The sequence below is a fragment of the Anser anser genome (assembly GCF_964211835.1).
Source record: "Anser anser genome assembly, chromosome: 15".
Classification (NCBI taxonomy): Eukaryota; Metazoa; Chordata; class Aves; order Anseriformes; family Anatidae; genus Anser; species Anser anser.
In genome coordinates, this window is record NC_139736.1 from 1,135,615 (window position 1) to 1,152,315 (window position 16,701).

The 16,701-nt window shown below is 53.7% G+C and overlaps 1 protein-coding gene across 2 annotated transcripts in view; it reads right to left on the minus strand.

Moving 5' to 3' along the window:
• Positions 1–15,093, minus strand: part of PRKCB (protein kinase C beta) — a 119,183-nt gene extending 104,090 nt beyond the window's left edge. The window contains exons 1-2 of one of the 2 annotated variants that reach the window (XM_083800114.1): positions 14,792–15,093; positions 14,442–14,473 (exon numbers count right to left, since the gene is read on the minus strand). In XM_083800114.1, coding sequence (XP_083656240.1) covers positions 14,442–14,473; positions 14,792–14,961 — 202 coding nt within the window. In that variant the 5' untranslated portion in view covers positions 14,962–15,093. The remainder of the gene's footprint in view (positions 1–14,441; positions 14,474–14,791) is intronic. The other variant, XM_083800113.1, reaches the window with a different exon arrangement.
• Positions 15,094–16,701: the final 1,608 nt, after the last annotated feature.

Below are 16,701 nucleotides of genomic sequence, written 5' to 3' on the forward strand. Positions count from 1 at the left end.
GAGCAAGGGCCGGCCACAGCCAGCGCCCCGCAGCACTCGTCCGAGCATCCCCACACACGGGGAGGAAGGCAGAACACCCTTGTGCCTGCAGCCTCTGCTTCCCCCTTGGGAAGTTACCAGATCAGCCATGTCATTTTGAACCCTTTCTAAATGCTGACAACACTGGGTACTCACATGATTTTCCTCTTGCTTTTTAAAGAAGTATTTTTGTTTCACTCTGACATGGTGGAAGAGAAATTATAGCCAAGCAGCCTGCGATAAGGGAGGAACTTGCAGCAGAGCTGCAGGCTGGAGCGCACAGCAGCCGAGGCAGCAGATTCAGGAATAAGATAAAGCAGCGTGCCCGCAGCTAGGATGCTGCTGCCAGACAGCCCCCACGTGGGGCTGCACCCACGGGTATGGGGGGATGGAGGGACGCACTTCCACCCCCTTGGGAAGAGGGTACGCCCTTCGAACTCCCATGGCCGGGGGCCAGGAAAAGGGAAAAGTGATTGGAATTACCAAATCACTAACATGGGGAATTATGAAGCAGGCTGGAACCCCGCAACCTGAAGGGGGGACAAATGAGGGAAGACAAAGCCCACAGATCACAGCCAGCACAAGAGAGGTGGGCAGGGACCGAGTGGTTTCCAGAACAAGAGCTCGAGGCCATCAGACAGACAGCAACAGCATGTCCCAAAGCAATCAGGCGGTGATGGGGCGGTGGGCAGCGCTCCTGGCTTGTGCCACTTACCGGGGCTGCCCTGCACAGCCCCGGCACGAGCAGCACCAAGGTACCAAAGCTCAAGTTACCGTGCATAGGGCTTGTTTTGCTGGCTTTACAGAGAAGCATCTGAAAGGCAGTTCACAGGTAACTACTGGATTCAGTATTCCTTTACAAGAATCACAGCCTTATAATTTCTGCAATTAGAAAGGGAGTTCTTCTACAGTGATCTAAAATAGAAGTTTTTGTCACAAATTACTAGCTTTCACTCCCCTCATACCTGAGCTTAAACTGAAACTTAAATGGAAATTTACAGGAGAACTAGAAAGTGAGTCAGTCTACCCTTCGCAACAGTCATTTATTTTCATCCTCTTGGATTCAGATAATAGTAACACTAGAGAAATTAAGTTTCTTCAAGATTTCCAATGCCTAGAAGAGAGGAGCGGGTTCTGCAGGAGGCTCTGCCACGCCGCTGAGCTGTCGGCAGCGCTGCCCGGGGATGCTGCGTGCGGCTCCTGCAGGCAGGCAGGAGGAGCATCCGCGAGGAGGCAGGGGGAGCATCCCGCTGCCCCCCGTGCCAGACGCCTTCCCCGCCGCTGTCAGGGAGGTAGCGTCAGCACGCTGGCACAGCGCTATTATCCCATTTTTCCTGCCCACACAGGAAGCAGCTCTCACACCTGCCTGAGGAAATGACTAAACCAGATCAACAAGACGAGCCCCTTGCCCAGTCACTCGTTGTTTGGGCCAAGCTGCAGCCCAACTGGGGGCAAAGGACTTTTCTGAAGTGAGCCATGCTCAGGCCAAAACAGCTGGAGATTTCTAACATATATTTGGGACAGGAACAGCAACCACTTGCAGCAAAGCCTCAGCAAAACAATTTTTTTTTTTAAAGAAAGGATTAAAAAAGCAATGTTATCAATTAGAAAGATCCATGCAGAAAGGTTCCCGAGCAAGCTGAGGAGGTGCCACTGAGGAAAGCCAGCCCTGTGCTCTCCAGAGCCCAGCAGAGCAGAGTGGCCCAGGACAGCTCACGAGCCCCCTGCTCCTGGGACAGGGCCACCTCTGCCCCCTGCAAACCCTCGGGACAAGGCCGTCACCTCCCACGCCCCGACCCACCACAGGCAGCTGTCCGCCCTTGCCCTTGCCCACCGGCCAGACAGGTGCGGGGAGCCTGGAGCCTCTCACTGCCAGCTCGAGGCCACAAGCTCATTTTCTTGTGCTGGCAACGCTCAGCATCACCTTGGGCTAGCTGACGACACAGGCACAAACACAAAGTTCACTGAATGCATTTCAAAGCACTTTATTTTCAATCGGCAGCAGAGAGGAGATTCAGAAAACATGCTGCAAAGCTTCCTATGCCTGTATGCATCTCCTGAGTATTCGGGTCAATAGAGGGACTGCTGTTAAAAAAAATGGTTTTACGTATACGATGAGGGAGAATTTAATTCTGCTCCAAGGTTGAGACAAGCAAGCCATTCTTCATGCAGCTTTTGATGACAGCATTTGTCCACAGCCCAGACAAGTATTTTCTTCTCTTACATCAGGATAAGAACACCAAAACAAACGAATTCGAACTCTAAATTGGTTGACATTAAAATAGATATTCATAGACTTTTGGGGAAGGAAGAAATTTAAGCTGTACGGTTTGAAGTTACTTTAGAAGAGATTCTCTACAAGGGTTTAGTACTCAACAGAAATGCAAATCACCATAATGGGTTCCTAAGCAAATGAGCTATTGTTACATTTTTCCAGTCCAGCAGCATCTTGCTCAGAAGATCTAATAGCAGCCCTACTGAGCAGCAGCTAATTAAAGCCTTTCCTCCTGCCAAAAGGCCAGATCCAGAGTCTCTAAGTGACCCAATAAGTGAGACTTTTTCCACCTCGGAAGCCCCAGGAGACACCAGGTCAGCTCTGCTCTGACCACTGCCACATCCGCGCATCTGCCCACACCCTGCCCGCCAAGAAGTAACACAGGCCAACGTCCTGGCACATCTCACCCTGCCCTTGGCTATGTGGCACAGGGGCAGATTCAAGGACGCCTCTCTCACTAGCCCCCCGCCTTCTGCAGCCCCCCCATGGAGGCTGAGGACAGAGGGGACACCCCACCCCGGAGCAGAGCTCACGTCCCACTGCCAGCAGGGCTCACACCACTGGCACAGACCTTGCCACATGTCCCAGCAGCGAATGCACACCTCAGCTGTGAGCCCTGCAGGGTGCCCTTGGGAACGGCCTCCCCAGAGCCCGCCCTGCCCAAACCCCCGCTCCCTCGCCAGCCAGGGGCTTCAGTGCCCAGCCACCCCCCGCATGCCTGCGGGCTGCCCGTGTGCCGCGTGGCCGGGGAGCCCCTTCCTTCCTCCACGGGCAGAGGAAGCCGTCCCGGGAGCCTTTCCTGCTTCCCCTTCCCCTGCTGGCCCCACAGCTGCAGCCACCGGGGTCGGCCCTCAAGACATACACTCCCCAGGGCAAGGAGCATCCTTCAGCCCACCCCACGCAGGGTGGCACGGAGAGGGTCCAGGTGCCTGGAGAGCTCTAAGGATGAGAGAGAAAACTTGAGGGTGAAGTAAGACCTCCTCTGCTTCAGCACAAAGTTCTGCTTCCACCACACAGCCACCCCGCAGAACACCACGGCTGTGGTGAGGGACAGGGCTGCCTCCCTCCCACTGGGAGGAGATGGCATCAAGGAGGTGACACCACAGTAGAAGGCTTCTGGGACAAACATGTGCCAGGCTCTGAAGGGGACGGCTTGCAGGACGAGCTGCCAGGCCACGAGAGTGCAGATGCTGATGTCTGAGGCAGGGAAAGCCCCAGAAGCAATCTCTGAAATCAGCTCCTCAGCTGCCATGAAGGTCACTTCGTTTCACTCTGGAGAATAACTCGCTACTGCTACAGACCTACAAGCCTCATTTCCAGAAGACTTTGGCCCTGAGGCACCTCTCCATCAAAGACGAATGAGTAAGATAAATTTGGAAGTTAATGGACTGAGCTATTGGAGACGGTCCTTAGCTGCATGATCACACAAATGTGAATTAGTTTGGTTTTACAACCATTCCTAGGGCTGCAAACAGAAAGGCAGCAATCTCCCACGGCAGATGAGGGAAATAGGGAGCAGAGGTCTCCTGCTCCAGCCCCAACTCCCCCTGTGCACAGACGTCCCCTCTGGGCAGTGCTGGGCTCTCAGCAGCTCTCTCCACTTGCAATTCCAGCTGCCGCACGAGAGGGCCCTGATCTCCAACCAGCCCCCAAAAGCCAGTTATTCCATGAACTCTCCAGACACCAAATGAGCCTGGAGAAGTTGATAACCCCTCCTTTAATGGCTGCTCTCCTGAAGAGGCCCACACGAAGGCTGAAGCGAACACCAAGCCTCCAGCAGAGGTAACCTCCACATGACAACGTAGCAGAGGTCGCTCCACAGCAAAAGCAGATTCCAGAGCCCGACACCAGCCTATAAATAACAGCCCGGAGGGTTATTTCAAGCTGCGCATGAATCTTCCATCAGTACGGGGAGGTGACAACGTGCCGGCTGTGCCTGAAGGCGCCCGAGCAGCTCCAGCATCGCGGTGGAGACGAGAGCAGCTGAGACCACGCCATGCTCCCAAAGCTCGCCGGCACCACCGCGGCCCCAGTGCGTGCTGCTTGGTGGGAGAGGCACCCACCGGAGCGGGGACAGGGGCTGCACCACTCCTACCACCTAGGCAACCTTCAGCCTCCTCTTCTTGGCTACCCTAGGGTACTGGCGAGCTATGGAGTATTTCCAACTATTCCTGAACTAAAGCAAAGCATGGACTGTAATAAGTGGAAAGAAAGAAAGAAAACCTAAAAACAAATTACTCAGCCTCTTTGGGTAGGCACAATATTAACAATCTTGACAAGCGCCATCATTTTGCTTACAAGGCAAGTGTCAACGATCCCCGCCAAGTAAAACACCAAGATGTAATGATCTCTGAATCAGCCTCTCCCCAAATCATTGCACTGATAAAGGCAGCAGATCTGGTGGTAAATAATGACTTTGCACTGCGTCAGGAGCTAATCCACTCAGTGATGCAAATTAAATTCGTGGGCCACTTCCCCCTCACTCCAGCTTCTCACTGATATTATAGAACAGCCTTCGTACTGACTCCTGACTTCACAGCGATGTCACTGAGCAGAGTTGCATTAAGCCATTCACAAGAGCCAGGACGACTTTCCCTCCTCTTCACAACCGCACTTTCTCATTCTTCTGCTATAATTGGAAGTCATGAAAATGCATTTGTTCATGCACTAGGAGTGTCAACTATTAAATGTGCTTGCTGTTCAGACCGTCAGAACGGAGGTATTTAGCTGTTCTCTCTAAAGGTGAAGCTATTACTGGCGCATCACTCCACGTGGTGATAGGTGACGGGAGGAACCGGCCGGCGTCACCAAGCAGGAGACAAGGAGCGCCTGAAGGCTGCAACTGAGGCATTACAGTCTTTTTTAGCTTCACTGTTGCTGACTAAATATCAAATGTAGGAAGACCAGATCAGAGCTAAGGATGACTGAAGCTCTGAAATGCAATTCCCACCCAACAGAGTGAGGCAGAGCCATCCCGAGCAGCCGGCAGTTTCCATTGCTCTAAGGAGAGCACACGTGCTTGCCTAACCCACCTGCCCTCTGCACACATCACCGGTGAACTTGCACCAGCAACCACGAGCCCTGCTCAAGCCCAGCTGCGCAAAGAGAACTCTTGCAGAGCCACTAATTTTGCCTCTATTTCCCCAACCAGCCCCCCAGAATCACCTGCTTGGAACAAGAAAGATTTTCTCGCTCAGAGGAGTTAGCACTTCTACACAAAGAGGAAATTTTGCAAGTAGACTGATTCTCCGGAAGACCAGATTTAGCTGGATGCAAGAGAGCCAATTTAACGGGTTGTACTGCAACGCACCTCAGGTTAGCGAGCCCAGGAGCTTGCAGATACCGTAACCTAGTACTACTACTGACTGGGTCTTTTGGCAGGCATTGCCTGCACGGCTAGGATCAGCTGCGAGCATATTCTGCTTGGCACATCTAAACAAGATGTATAAACCTGGCACAAAAGCAAGACCAAATATGGAAGTGAATTAATGGAGGAGATGCAACTGAAGGGCACTAGATGTACAGCAGGCACCACGCTTCAGCTGCGGCAGGAAGACTTGGCCACGGTGGCACTCGTCCTCCTGTGCTACCGAAGTTTAACTCGGAACGCAGGAGGCTAACAAGGCTACAGCAGTTCACCAAACGCTTGCTGACTCAAGTACCATGCTAGAACTATTTTTCCCCCACACGATGGGAAGTGCAGGACAGCTATGACCAGCTGAGGAAGTCAGCCCAAAGCCCTCAAAAGCACCCAGCTGAGCAGAGCACAGCTCTGCCTCAGGTTAGCTATACGCCACGAAGCACTGCCCAGACAGCACCGGGCTTCTGAGGGCACACGCCAGGCACGCGCCCGCACGCATCCTTCCCTCAGCTGGCACGTGCCAGCAAACAGATACTCTCAAGTGTGCCTGAGCAGCAGCAAGGGCAAGACTCAAGTCTTCATTAACAGCATTTATCAGCACCTGACAGAATATCTATTGCTGACCCTGCATCTGCCCAGCCTTGGGTGACTTCCAGAAAAAGAGGCACTTGGTAAGCAAGAAGAGGAGTTAAGGGGCTTCCAGGAACCTCTTCCCAGGAAGAGAAGGACCAGTCCTATTGCAGTTCACAATGAGCATTGCATTGTGGATGAGGCGGCTGCAGGGGAACAGTCCCAAGGCGATTTATGCACTGCAGATCAGCACGTGGCCAGCAGACAGTGCCCACCGCTGCCAGCAAATACTGAGCTGAAGCACGCTGGCAGCGTTCAGCTGAACCTGCAGGAATACATCTGTCACGATTTCATGAAATGCATTTCCCTTTAGAGGGAAACAGGATCAGCTATCGGAAGCAATGGTGAGAGCTGAGCTACCGTATGAAGTGTGATCCCATAAGTGCTGGTCTTCCTTTCTCTTGTATCAATAAACAGTGAAGTAATCCCCCAAAGGAAAAAATAAAAATAAAAAAGGACAGCTGCTTGCAAGTTGTTGGTTTATTTGGTTATACAGGATTCAGGTAGCCTACTCATGCAGAGAATGTTTGAGTTTATTTTACTTCTCCAACACAGGCTGATCTAAGAACAGGAGCGATAAATCACTCATAGCCTGCATCGAGGTAATCAGAAGAGGGCATGGCAGCGCTAACACCAAGTGGCCACAAGCCATGGAGAGCCCCGCACACCCCGGGCTGCGTGCCCACCACTGGCTGCTCCTGGAGAGGGAAGGCTTCTGCTCTCCCTCCTCCTCCTCGGCTCTGCAGGCTGCAAACCTGCAGAAGCACCTCTCACAGGGCAGCAGCTGTTGTGGGGCAGCAGCTCATGGCTGTATACACTGCATGCAGCACTGTGATGGCCACCAGGACGGGTCGGACGGAGAAGCCAAACAAGTGACCCCTAACCAGGGGAGCTGCTTGCACAGGGTCCTCCTTCTGGCTGGTCGGAGCGAGTCCCGGTCCCTGAGCACAGGCAGACGTGTGGGAGGAGTGCTCTGCTCAGCGCAGGGAGCTCGCCCCCAGCCCAGCTCCACGCGGTCAGCACAGCACCATGCCCGCAGGAATCATCCCTCTGGCCCTGGCAGAGCCCAGCCGGTGCTGGGCTGCCTCTGCCCTCGCACAGCACCGGTGCGAGGCTCACCAAACAGCTCGGCGGCCAGGAACACTGCCTCGCTGGGAAGTCACAGCCAGAGCCGCGACTTGCGGGAACCGCTGCTGCTTAATGCAAAGCGCTTGGCTGCTACTGAGCACCGCACGGCTGGAGCTTTCCTCCCATCTCCCCCACTCCTCCTGCAGCTTTTGTGGAAAAGTTGGCTTCCCTGGCAGGCTGGGACAGCCGGCACTGAGCAGGGCCAGGTCGCTCCTGGTGAGCGCATCAGCAGCAGTCCTGTGCCAGGGAGCAGCCCTTCGTGTAAGGTCTGATGGGACTGAAATGCTTTGGGGAGATTTTTGTCCAGAGGACTAAAGCATTTGCCCATCCATTTTACCTCTCTACTAGTAACCTCACCTCTCGTTTGCTTTGCCTCAGGGGGCTCCTGGATGAACAAGTCACCTGCCTCGCTTTACTTTCTACAGCATTGCTTGGAAAGCTAGGAGGGTCTGTCCATGCTCTCGCCTCCCTCCTTCCTCTGCCTGGCCATCGCAGATGACATGCTGATGCCTGTCAGACAGCATACCCAAGGTTGCGCCCAGGATCGCTGTGCAAGGAGCCCTGCTTTTACAGTTGTGTTTCTGTGCCTTTTCCAGGAGGTTTGTTCTTAGCAATCTGCCTTACATGGCAAGCCTTGACGAAAACAAGGAGCATGCTGCCCAGAAAACCTACGGTTACTCCTCTCCTACAGGGAGCTTGTTACTCACCTTTTCTAAATGGCTCTAATTTCTGGACTTCTGGAATAATGATTCATGAAGCCATTCTAGAGGAATTAATCGCACAGCATTGCAAACACCCTCCACTGCTGTTCTGTGTTGTCCTTCATCTTGGAGCCTTGCACCACATGCATAAGGCGGCAACCCACAGTTGGACTCTGGCAGGTCCAGGGCTCTGTTTATGTTAATGTACAGCACTAATCCTCTGCACAGCTGGTTTCTGCAGGAATAATCCACCGAAACATTTCTCTTGGGCAAAATCCCATCCCACCCACCATTACAAGCATCCCTCATTACCACACACGTTCGAGGCAGAACAGGAGACAACACTAACATTTCCCTTCTGATTGTGCACTTAATTATGTGTTCCAAGCAGTTCTGCCCTGAACTAAATAACGGGCACAGTTAGAAGTTAATTTCTTAGTCACGGTGATCATGCGACTTATTTGCTGATAAATCCAAAGGGGGACTGGATAGCATTGACGAGTGTATCAAGATTTCTTAGATTTTGCTCTTCTCAAATGCATTCAGAGGGCTGAGGAGCTGTGCTTGCTGGCTGGGAGAGCAGAAACACAGCAGAAGGGCTCGTGGAGCTCTTCTAGCTTGAGTGTCTGGATAAACCCCTGCATTAACAGAATCCATACTGAACTTTGGAAGGAGATTCAACCCATCCCATCTTACACCAGAGATCAAACATAGGCGGTCTTGCCGGTTTGTGGCCCCAGTGCCTCCCACCCGCAGGTCAGTCTGCAGAGGCGAGCAGGAGCCAGATACACTGCACACCCCACCAGGCATCCCAGGCCAGCAGCAGAGCCTGGAGCAGGGAGCCAGGGAGGGCAGAGCACCCTCACTGCTGCGTGGGGATGCCCTACACACACCCCAGAAGCCCAGGGAATTGGTAGGATCGCATGCAAACGAGCTAGCAGATATGCGGAAAAGCCTGCACCATCTGCTGAGAAGTCTCCTTAGGGACCGCCCAGGCATTAAACTCCCCTGGAAGGCTCAACAGCTGGAGAATCACCATCATGGAGGCTCATGTACCAGGGCGGCTTAACCTCTGCGCTGGAGTGACAAAGCAGCTCACTGCAAACCCACAGCAGCCCAGGAGCCAGCTGAGACCCCCCTGGCCCAGCCTGTTTCTGACACTGGTCAGTGGCAGATACTCTAGGAAGGAAACAGACCGCTTCGTTATCAAAGTATGAAGATCATTTTAGGATGACAGTTATCTCAGGAGATAAGAAAAAATCTACCATGCTAATTATGAAGGGGGAGGGCAAAGAGAAACCACTTCCACTGAGAAACTAAAATGAACCTTCTGCACTGTAAGGAGACACTGACATGGCTTAACATATCAAGTGATCCCTGCTGAACCCGATAGCCATGGACCCAACACTGCAAGAGGCTTCTGCAAGTCCAGATTTCCTTCCAAAACATATCTCCTTCCTCAGGTGCTCTTCAGAATTGCAAGCACCTAGCCCAGGAAAGAGCAGGAGTAGGGAAACCAGATGAGGCCACAGGCTTTAACACTCACCTTTAAGGGATACCTGACCATTCAGCCAAAATGTCCAGGGGCACATTTTCCCATTTTCCCTGTCAGCTCTGTTTTTATTCAGAATTCTGCAGAACCACAGACCATCTGGCGCAGCGAGCAGGGGACCAGACTGACTTCCCCTTTCTATTTCTACCTGCTCCAATGCACTGCCCCAGCAGCCCAAGAGCGGGGCTCCCTGTGCCCAGAGACTTCATTGCTACAGCACTGAGAATTGTATTACCACTGCAAGGCACACGAAAATCCTCCAAAATTATGTTTCCAATTTCTGCAGCATTATATAATTAGCATCATTTGTGTTGCAAAAGTAATTGCAGTAACATTTTTAATTAGTCTATTTGAACACTAACATTTCTCCACTGTGCATAATATGTTGACACGAAATTACTGGTTTTGAGGCAACTCTGAATGATTGGAGTTTGTTTTGCTTTTGTTTCTCACTTGCTTAATACAGTCAATAAAAGTGCACGCTGAATGCCTGCATGGAGCTAATGGCGACAACCACCACCACGAGCTGCAGCTCAAGAGGCTCGAGCTGATGGGTTTCACTTCCGTCTGGAGGGCAGCGCAGAGGTGGGGGAAGGAAGGGTGGGTTTTGAAGGCAGATAGCAAGAGAGAAATACTGGCTTAAAAGGTAAGCGCTGACATTCTCCAGCTACTTTGTTTTTGCAGTGAATTGAAAACGTACGGCAAATGAGAGCACTAGCTTCGGAGGACAGGGAGAAGAAAATGTGGAAGTATATTTGGCATTAAGTTTGGAAAGAGAACAAATTTGAAGAGTATCTTTGCTTACCGAGCCATAGCTAGGGATAAGTAGTAAACATTTTACCCAGAAAAGTTTCTGCATGAGATCCAAGCATCCATTACCAAACGATGCTGCCTTTTTTTTTTCCTTCTCCTCTTAAGGAACCAAGATTCTTCTTTCCAAGATCTTTTCTACTTACTCTGTACACGTGAAAGCAGTAACAGATGCAGGTTATTTTTTGCTTGTAAGTGAGAATCACGTTACATTGCTCTTCACCTCTACACAAGCACTTCTTCCCAAGTTCCCAAGGTGAAAGCACAGCCCAACAGCTGTGATGGTGACTGCAGGTTGAACAAATGCAGTTACCAGGGCAAGTGCCCTCCTCACAGTGCTTCCAACGCAGCCAGCACCCGATCCACAGAGAGACCAAGAGCTGTTTGGACAACAGAGAAATACACCCCGCGGATGGCAAATAGGGAACATTAGCAAAAAAGATGAAGAGAAAGCTTGCAGTTCGCTAAATCAGCACATTCTGAGAACAAGACCAAGAACAGCATTTTCTACAGCTTTCAAATGAGTTCCCTTTCCTTTGGCATCCTCAAAACCCTTCTTAAGTTAGGGGAACAGGGACAGCAAAGCCATCAGTTGTAACGTAGCCACACACCGTTCTTTCACCCAGACAGCCTGCAGATAAGATGCTTCTCTGCCCTCTTCATACGTTTCCTGGTAATGGTATCGGACAGATGGATTTCATAATCCAGGAAGGAGGTGGAGGGGAGAACACGCACCCTTTTCTCTTTGTCATTTCCGAGGTCACAAGAAAGCCCGCGTACCTTGCAGCTCTGACAGATCCTTATGGCATAGCTAGAAGCCCCATCTGCATCTCCTGCTGACACGAGGCCAGCACACCGAGCTTTCCCCCCAGCAAGAGGCTGTTACGTGCAGCCCCAGACACATCCACAGCACGGCACCAAGACCTGTGCTTTCCAGCACTGCCAGTGCCCTGGCACCGAGCCCTGACCGCAGGGAGCAGCCCCGCGCCTCCGGGCAGCCGGCACACAGACCTGCTGCTGGGCTGAGGAAAGATGTTAGCCCCAGGAGTTTTAAGATGTATGCAAGGATAAGAAGGAGATTGCACACAAGGATAAGGAGATTAGCAAGCAATTAAGTGGCATTTGTGGTATCCATTAGTATTTCAAGCTACAAAGAGTCAGTTTCTGCAAACTTCCTGCCAAAAGTCACAAGTAATGAGCTAATTAACAATCTAATTATTGCAAATGCCCTAGAAAGAAATCAGGGCACAGGTGAAAACCTACTTAAGCAAGCAGGGCAATAGAAAACAGCTCAGAAACAAGACAGCCATGTGCTCTAGCTACGTTTCCAGCCATCATCACTGAGCAATAGGATAAAATAGTTGGGGAAGTTGTCCGAGTTAAATCGAAGCTGTATTCTATAAGAGAGCTAAATACCTAGAATCAAAGCTTACGGTAAGCCTCATGCAGCTGAAGAAAGAGAACCCTTAAGCAAAAGCTGGTCCTGAGGTTTTTCTTCCGTGCAGATTTGATTCATTTACCAAATTCAGCAGCGGCTGCAGGACACCGACGGGGCACAACCCCAGCAGCCCGCTGAAGGGGGAGTCGCACAGCCTGAGCAGCCGCCGCGATGGATCCCCAGTGAGCAGCCTGGTGACTTTGGGGGATGGAGCGAGGCCCCGTGCTGGGCCTGGCGCCCCACCGCTGTGAGCAGCCATCTCCCCCCTAGGGCAGCCACGGTGCCCATGCAGATGGTGCATGGCAGCAGCACGGGGCTCGAGCTCGCCTTCCCGACCTGAAAGCGCTGTACTCGGGGACACCGCGTGCCTCCATCGCAGGGCACCAGCTGCAAGATGCTTTCGCTCTAATGAGGATCACACCCACGGGCTGAGCTACAGCTTGCACTGATCACAGCACTTGTGCCACAGGATCTCAGAACCCCGCAGAGGGGGCAGACATGGAAGTTGAGAGAGCATTGATTTTTGGAAGGTGTTTGAAATAAAGAATTGGTCTGTTTTACATGCCGCAGTCTGCAAAATTCACTGTAATACAGAAATGTGGTTTTCATGTCTGTAATACCAGAATAACCTGGAAAGTGGTTTCTTAAGGCAGAAAGATATGTTATAGACCAGTCACACACCTTTGGAAATGTCACTGAGCACAGCATGCTAATGGGAATCCTACTGGTGTTACTGCAGCTCGTAAAGCCTCCCGCTTCAAGAAACCACAGGGAGGATTGCTCTGTTTAATATCTGGGGGGCAGGGTCAATTGCTGGCCAATTGCTGTGCATTAGCACATCTGAGACTACCGTTATGGGTCCCATTTACCGACCTCACACTGGAGACTGATTTAATATTAGTTAAAACATTTAAGGTTAAACCTTGGAGCAAGTGCACAATTACAGGTTTGGACAATAGTTCTCAATGGCTGGAAGAGAGACTTGGAAAGGCTCAAATTATCTGATATTGAATACCATAGGTAGAACTGAGCAAAGCACTAGAAATTACAAAGGAAGAAAGAAAAACTCCTGCCCCATCAGTAGATGACCCCCCCCCCAGCCTTCTCTAAGGAACTTCAAATTTCAGAGATGCCGCGTTTGTACCAATACGCCTGCCGTGATGCTGCATGCACCACAAGGAGAGTCAGAGAATTAATGGCTGGGTAAGCCTCAGAAGCCCCACAATGAGGTACAGGCTACACTAAACTCCTCCGAGTAACACAACTGCCCATGTATGAAACCTCAGGTACCAGGGGAAAGCATGACCATGAAGATCACCACCAGGACATGTTTTAGCCTCCACACCTGATTTCCTCTGCTTGTCAGCACCAGCCCAGGCATTTGGAGGGGGCTTGAGACAGGTGGCAGGGAGACACTTGGTATTTTAAGGTTACACCCTTAAGCAGGTGCTATGGATGAGCAGCAGCACCATTTAGTTCGGTCTAGAGCTTGTAAGATCATCTGCAGAGATGCTCCCCAGAGCACCCAAGACAAAACCTTGCCACCCGCAGCCACCCCAACTCCCAGGTGCGGTACAGACAGAGCTAGCATCCAAGGCTTGGATCCCCTGTGGCACCTCACACCTTGAGTTTCAATCCTGTGCCACATCATCATCAAGGGGGCTGTTTTCTGGTCCAGATACAAGTGAAGTATGCCAAGACAGCGCCACAATAACAGCCTGAGTTGTACGGTGGTTATATTCTCATGAAAAATACCTTATCTTGGGATTCAGCCACCCGCCAAAATAAAGCTTTGCTCTAAATACTCACTAGAGCAAAATTTCAGTGCCAGCAACTGCAAGCATCAACCCTGATTGAATCACAAGCCCTGACTTTATCCTCACACAGGTGTGACCGGCACCATCACAGCCAGGATTCACTATGCTGTCTGTGAGCATGCATGATCCCCCCAGCCAGGCTAGCTAGAGGAACACCAAGCAACCAAACCAATAAAACCAGCTTAATTCATCCTAATTTCACAAGGGCTCACCATAAACCCCTAAAGAGCCCTTCCAGAATCCCAGTACTGTCAGAACAAAGAACTCTGGTTGTAGTAACCTAGAAGCCATTGCAACATATTTTGTTATAAAGCCTCATTTTTTCCCCCAGCAACACAACTAAGCCATTCAAGTTCTTCCCGACTGCATAGCTACGGCAGCGGACTGCCACCAAGGCGGCACGCAGCCCGCTGGCCACTATAACACATTTTCACGTTAAGTGCATTAAGAACAACAAACTTCCCTCTGCCTTTTTTTGGGGCGAGCTCCTCTGAAGCCTTGGGCACTCGTCTCCGGTAACGAAACCTGACCGGCAAGCACCGTTAGAGCACTAAGCGCTCGCTCGGGGGGGGGGGGGTAAGAAAATGACGAAGCTGCTTCCGCGCCCCGGGCACGGCGCTGCCCGCACGGCCCTGCCCGGCGCCCCCCCGGCAGCCCCCCCAGCGATGCCCCGGCCCCTGCCCCGCGTCCCCGCGGGTGCGCGACACTCACCTTGACACTGGAAGCCCTGCTTCCCGAAGCCCCTGCGGGGAGAGAGGCGGGTCAGCACCCCCGGCACCGGCTCCGCACCGCGACCACCCCTCGGGCGGCCGGGCCGAGGGGACCCCGGGGAGGACGGGGGGGGGGGGGAGCGACGCCGGCAGGGGGTGCTCGGGGCCGGCCGAGGGGAGCGGCGCGGGGACGGGGCGCGAGCGGGGCTCGGGGGGCTGCAAGGGGGCGTCCCGGTCCCGGCTGGGGAGGGGGCGCACCGGGGGGTCGAGAGCGGCCCGGGGCTGTCGGAGGGTTCCGGGGGGGGGCCCAGGGGATGGAGGAGGGGAGGGGGGCGCGGTGCGGGCGCTCACCAGATGAAGTCGGTGCAGTGGCTGCAGAAGGTGGGCTGCTTGAAGAACCGCGCCGTGAACTTGTGGTTCTTCACCTCGTGCACGTTCTTCTGCCGCAGGGCGCCCTTGCGGGCGAAGCGCACCGGGCCCTCCTCGCCCTCGGGGCCCGGCGCCGCCGGCGGCTCGGCCATGCCGGGAACGGGCCGGGGGCTGCGGGCGGCGGGCCGGGGGCCGCGGGAGGCCGGCTCGGCTCGGCCGGGTCCGGCCCGGCCCGGGCGCTGCAGCTGGGGCCGGGGCTGGCGCCGCTCGGCACCGCTGGCTGCAGCTGGCGGCAGGCGCCGACACACGCCCGGCGCGGCCCCGCCCCCTCATCTACATAACGCCGAGGCCACGCCCCCTCATCTGCATGCCGAGCTCCTCCTCTGGCGGGCAGGCCCCGCCCTCCGCTGGCGCCGCGCGGCTCGAGCCCCGCCCCCTGCTTTGCATGCTGATTTGCATAGCGCCGCGCCGCGGGGTCCGGGGGGCGTGGCCGAGAGGGGCCCCGCCCACCGTCTCATTTGCATACCGCACCTGCCTCCCGGCGCGCCGCGCCCCCAGCCCCGCCCGGCACCGCGCCCCTCGGCACTGCTGCGGGCGGGGGGCACGGGCAGGGCAGGGGCAGGGGCAGGGGCAGGGGCACGGGCAGGGGCACGGGCAGGGGCACGGGCAGGGGCAGGGGCAGGGGTCGGGGTCGGGCCCGGGCGTGTGGCACTGCCAGGGCGGCAGCAACGGCGCCAGGAGCAGCCGCAGGGAAGTCCCGGCCTCAGGTCGGGCGCAGGAGGCATCTACACCGACTGGAGAGTGCCTGCTGCAGGACCGGCAGTGACAAGGATGCTGTTTTCCCAAACTCCGATGCTTTGCAGTGTTAAGGCCAGAATTACCTCGGTCCGCCCTGACTTCCTGCACCGCATGAGCCAGGGGGGCAGCAGCCTGGGCAGGGTGGCTCCTGTGCTGGGCACGCACAGGCACGGGGGATACAAAGCCCGCCTCTCGGGCTGATTTCTGAACTTACATCCAACAACAACCTTCTTTTACCCAGCTCACTGCAAACACCTCAGCTAACCCGCATGGAGGAGTTTTCCAGCTGCCTTTGCCATCCATCTTTCTTGCTACCTGCCTATGTCCATGGACACTGAAAGTCAGCTCCATCAGCCCCCTCCCTGGAGGCTCACTGAAACATCCAGGTCTGCTGGTGCCAGCCCAGTGCTGCACCGCACCTGGTTTGGGAGCTGAGGAAGGGAAAATTTAAGTCAAAATGGAAGGAAACTTTAGTTAAAACATATGAATGAAAATATTTCTGTGAACAAACATGTCAAAATTCTCATTTGCAGGATTTAATTCTGGCTGTGCAGCCGTGTGATCATTTTCCATCCGTGGACTGAGACCGTCCCCGCTCTGCCACGATCCAACCCCCCCATCCCACGGGCTCTTTCTCTGAAGAAAGCCCCTCGAGCTCCATGGAATTAAACGCACGGGAGGCTTACCAGAAATAGGCCCAGAGCTGTTATTATGCAGCTGTTTTAAAGGGTTCATTATAATAATAAAACATAGCTGACCTGTCCTGCTGATGTTGTCTTTCCATAAACAGACAGGCTTGTTACTAACACCCAGCACCATGTGATTTTAATACTAAGAAGGAGAAATAAATTGCAGGCATCCCTCCTCATGCTGCGATTTTGTCATGAGGAAATGAAGGGGAACCTTCCCAGGGCTCCCGCGGCGGGGGAGAGAAAGCGCTGGCCGAAGGTGGTGCTTTCTGCTCCAGGTCGTGCTGCCAGCCCGCGCTGCGGGGCGCCTCCTGCCTTAGGGGTGAGGCCCTATTCACTGCTGGCTTGCACATAGAAATTTCGCAACAGAAATAACTCTTTACACATGCAAAGGAATGGGAGTAA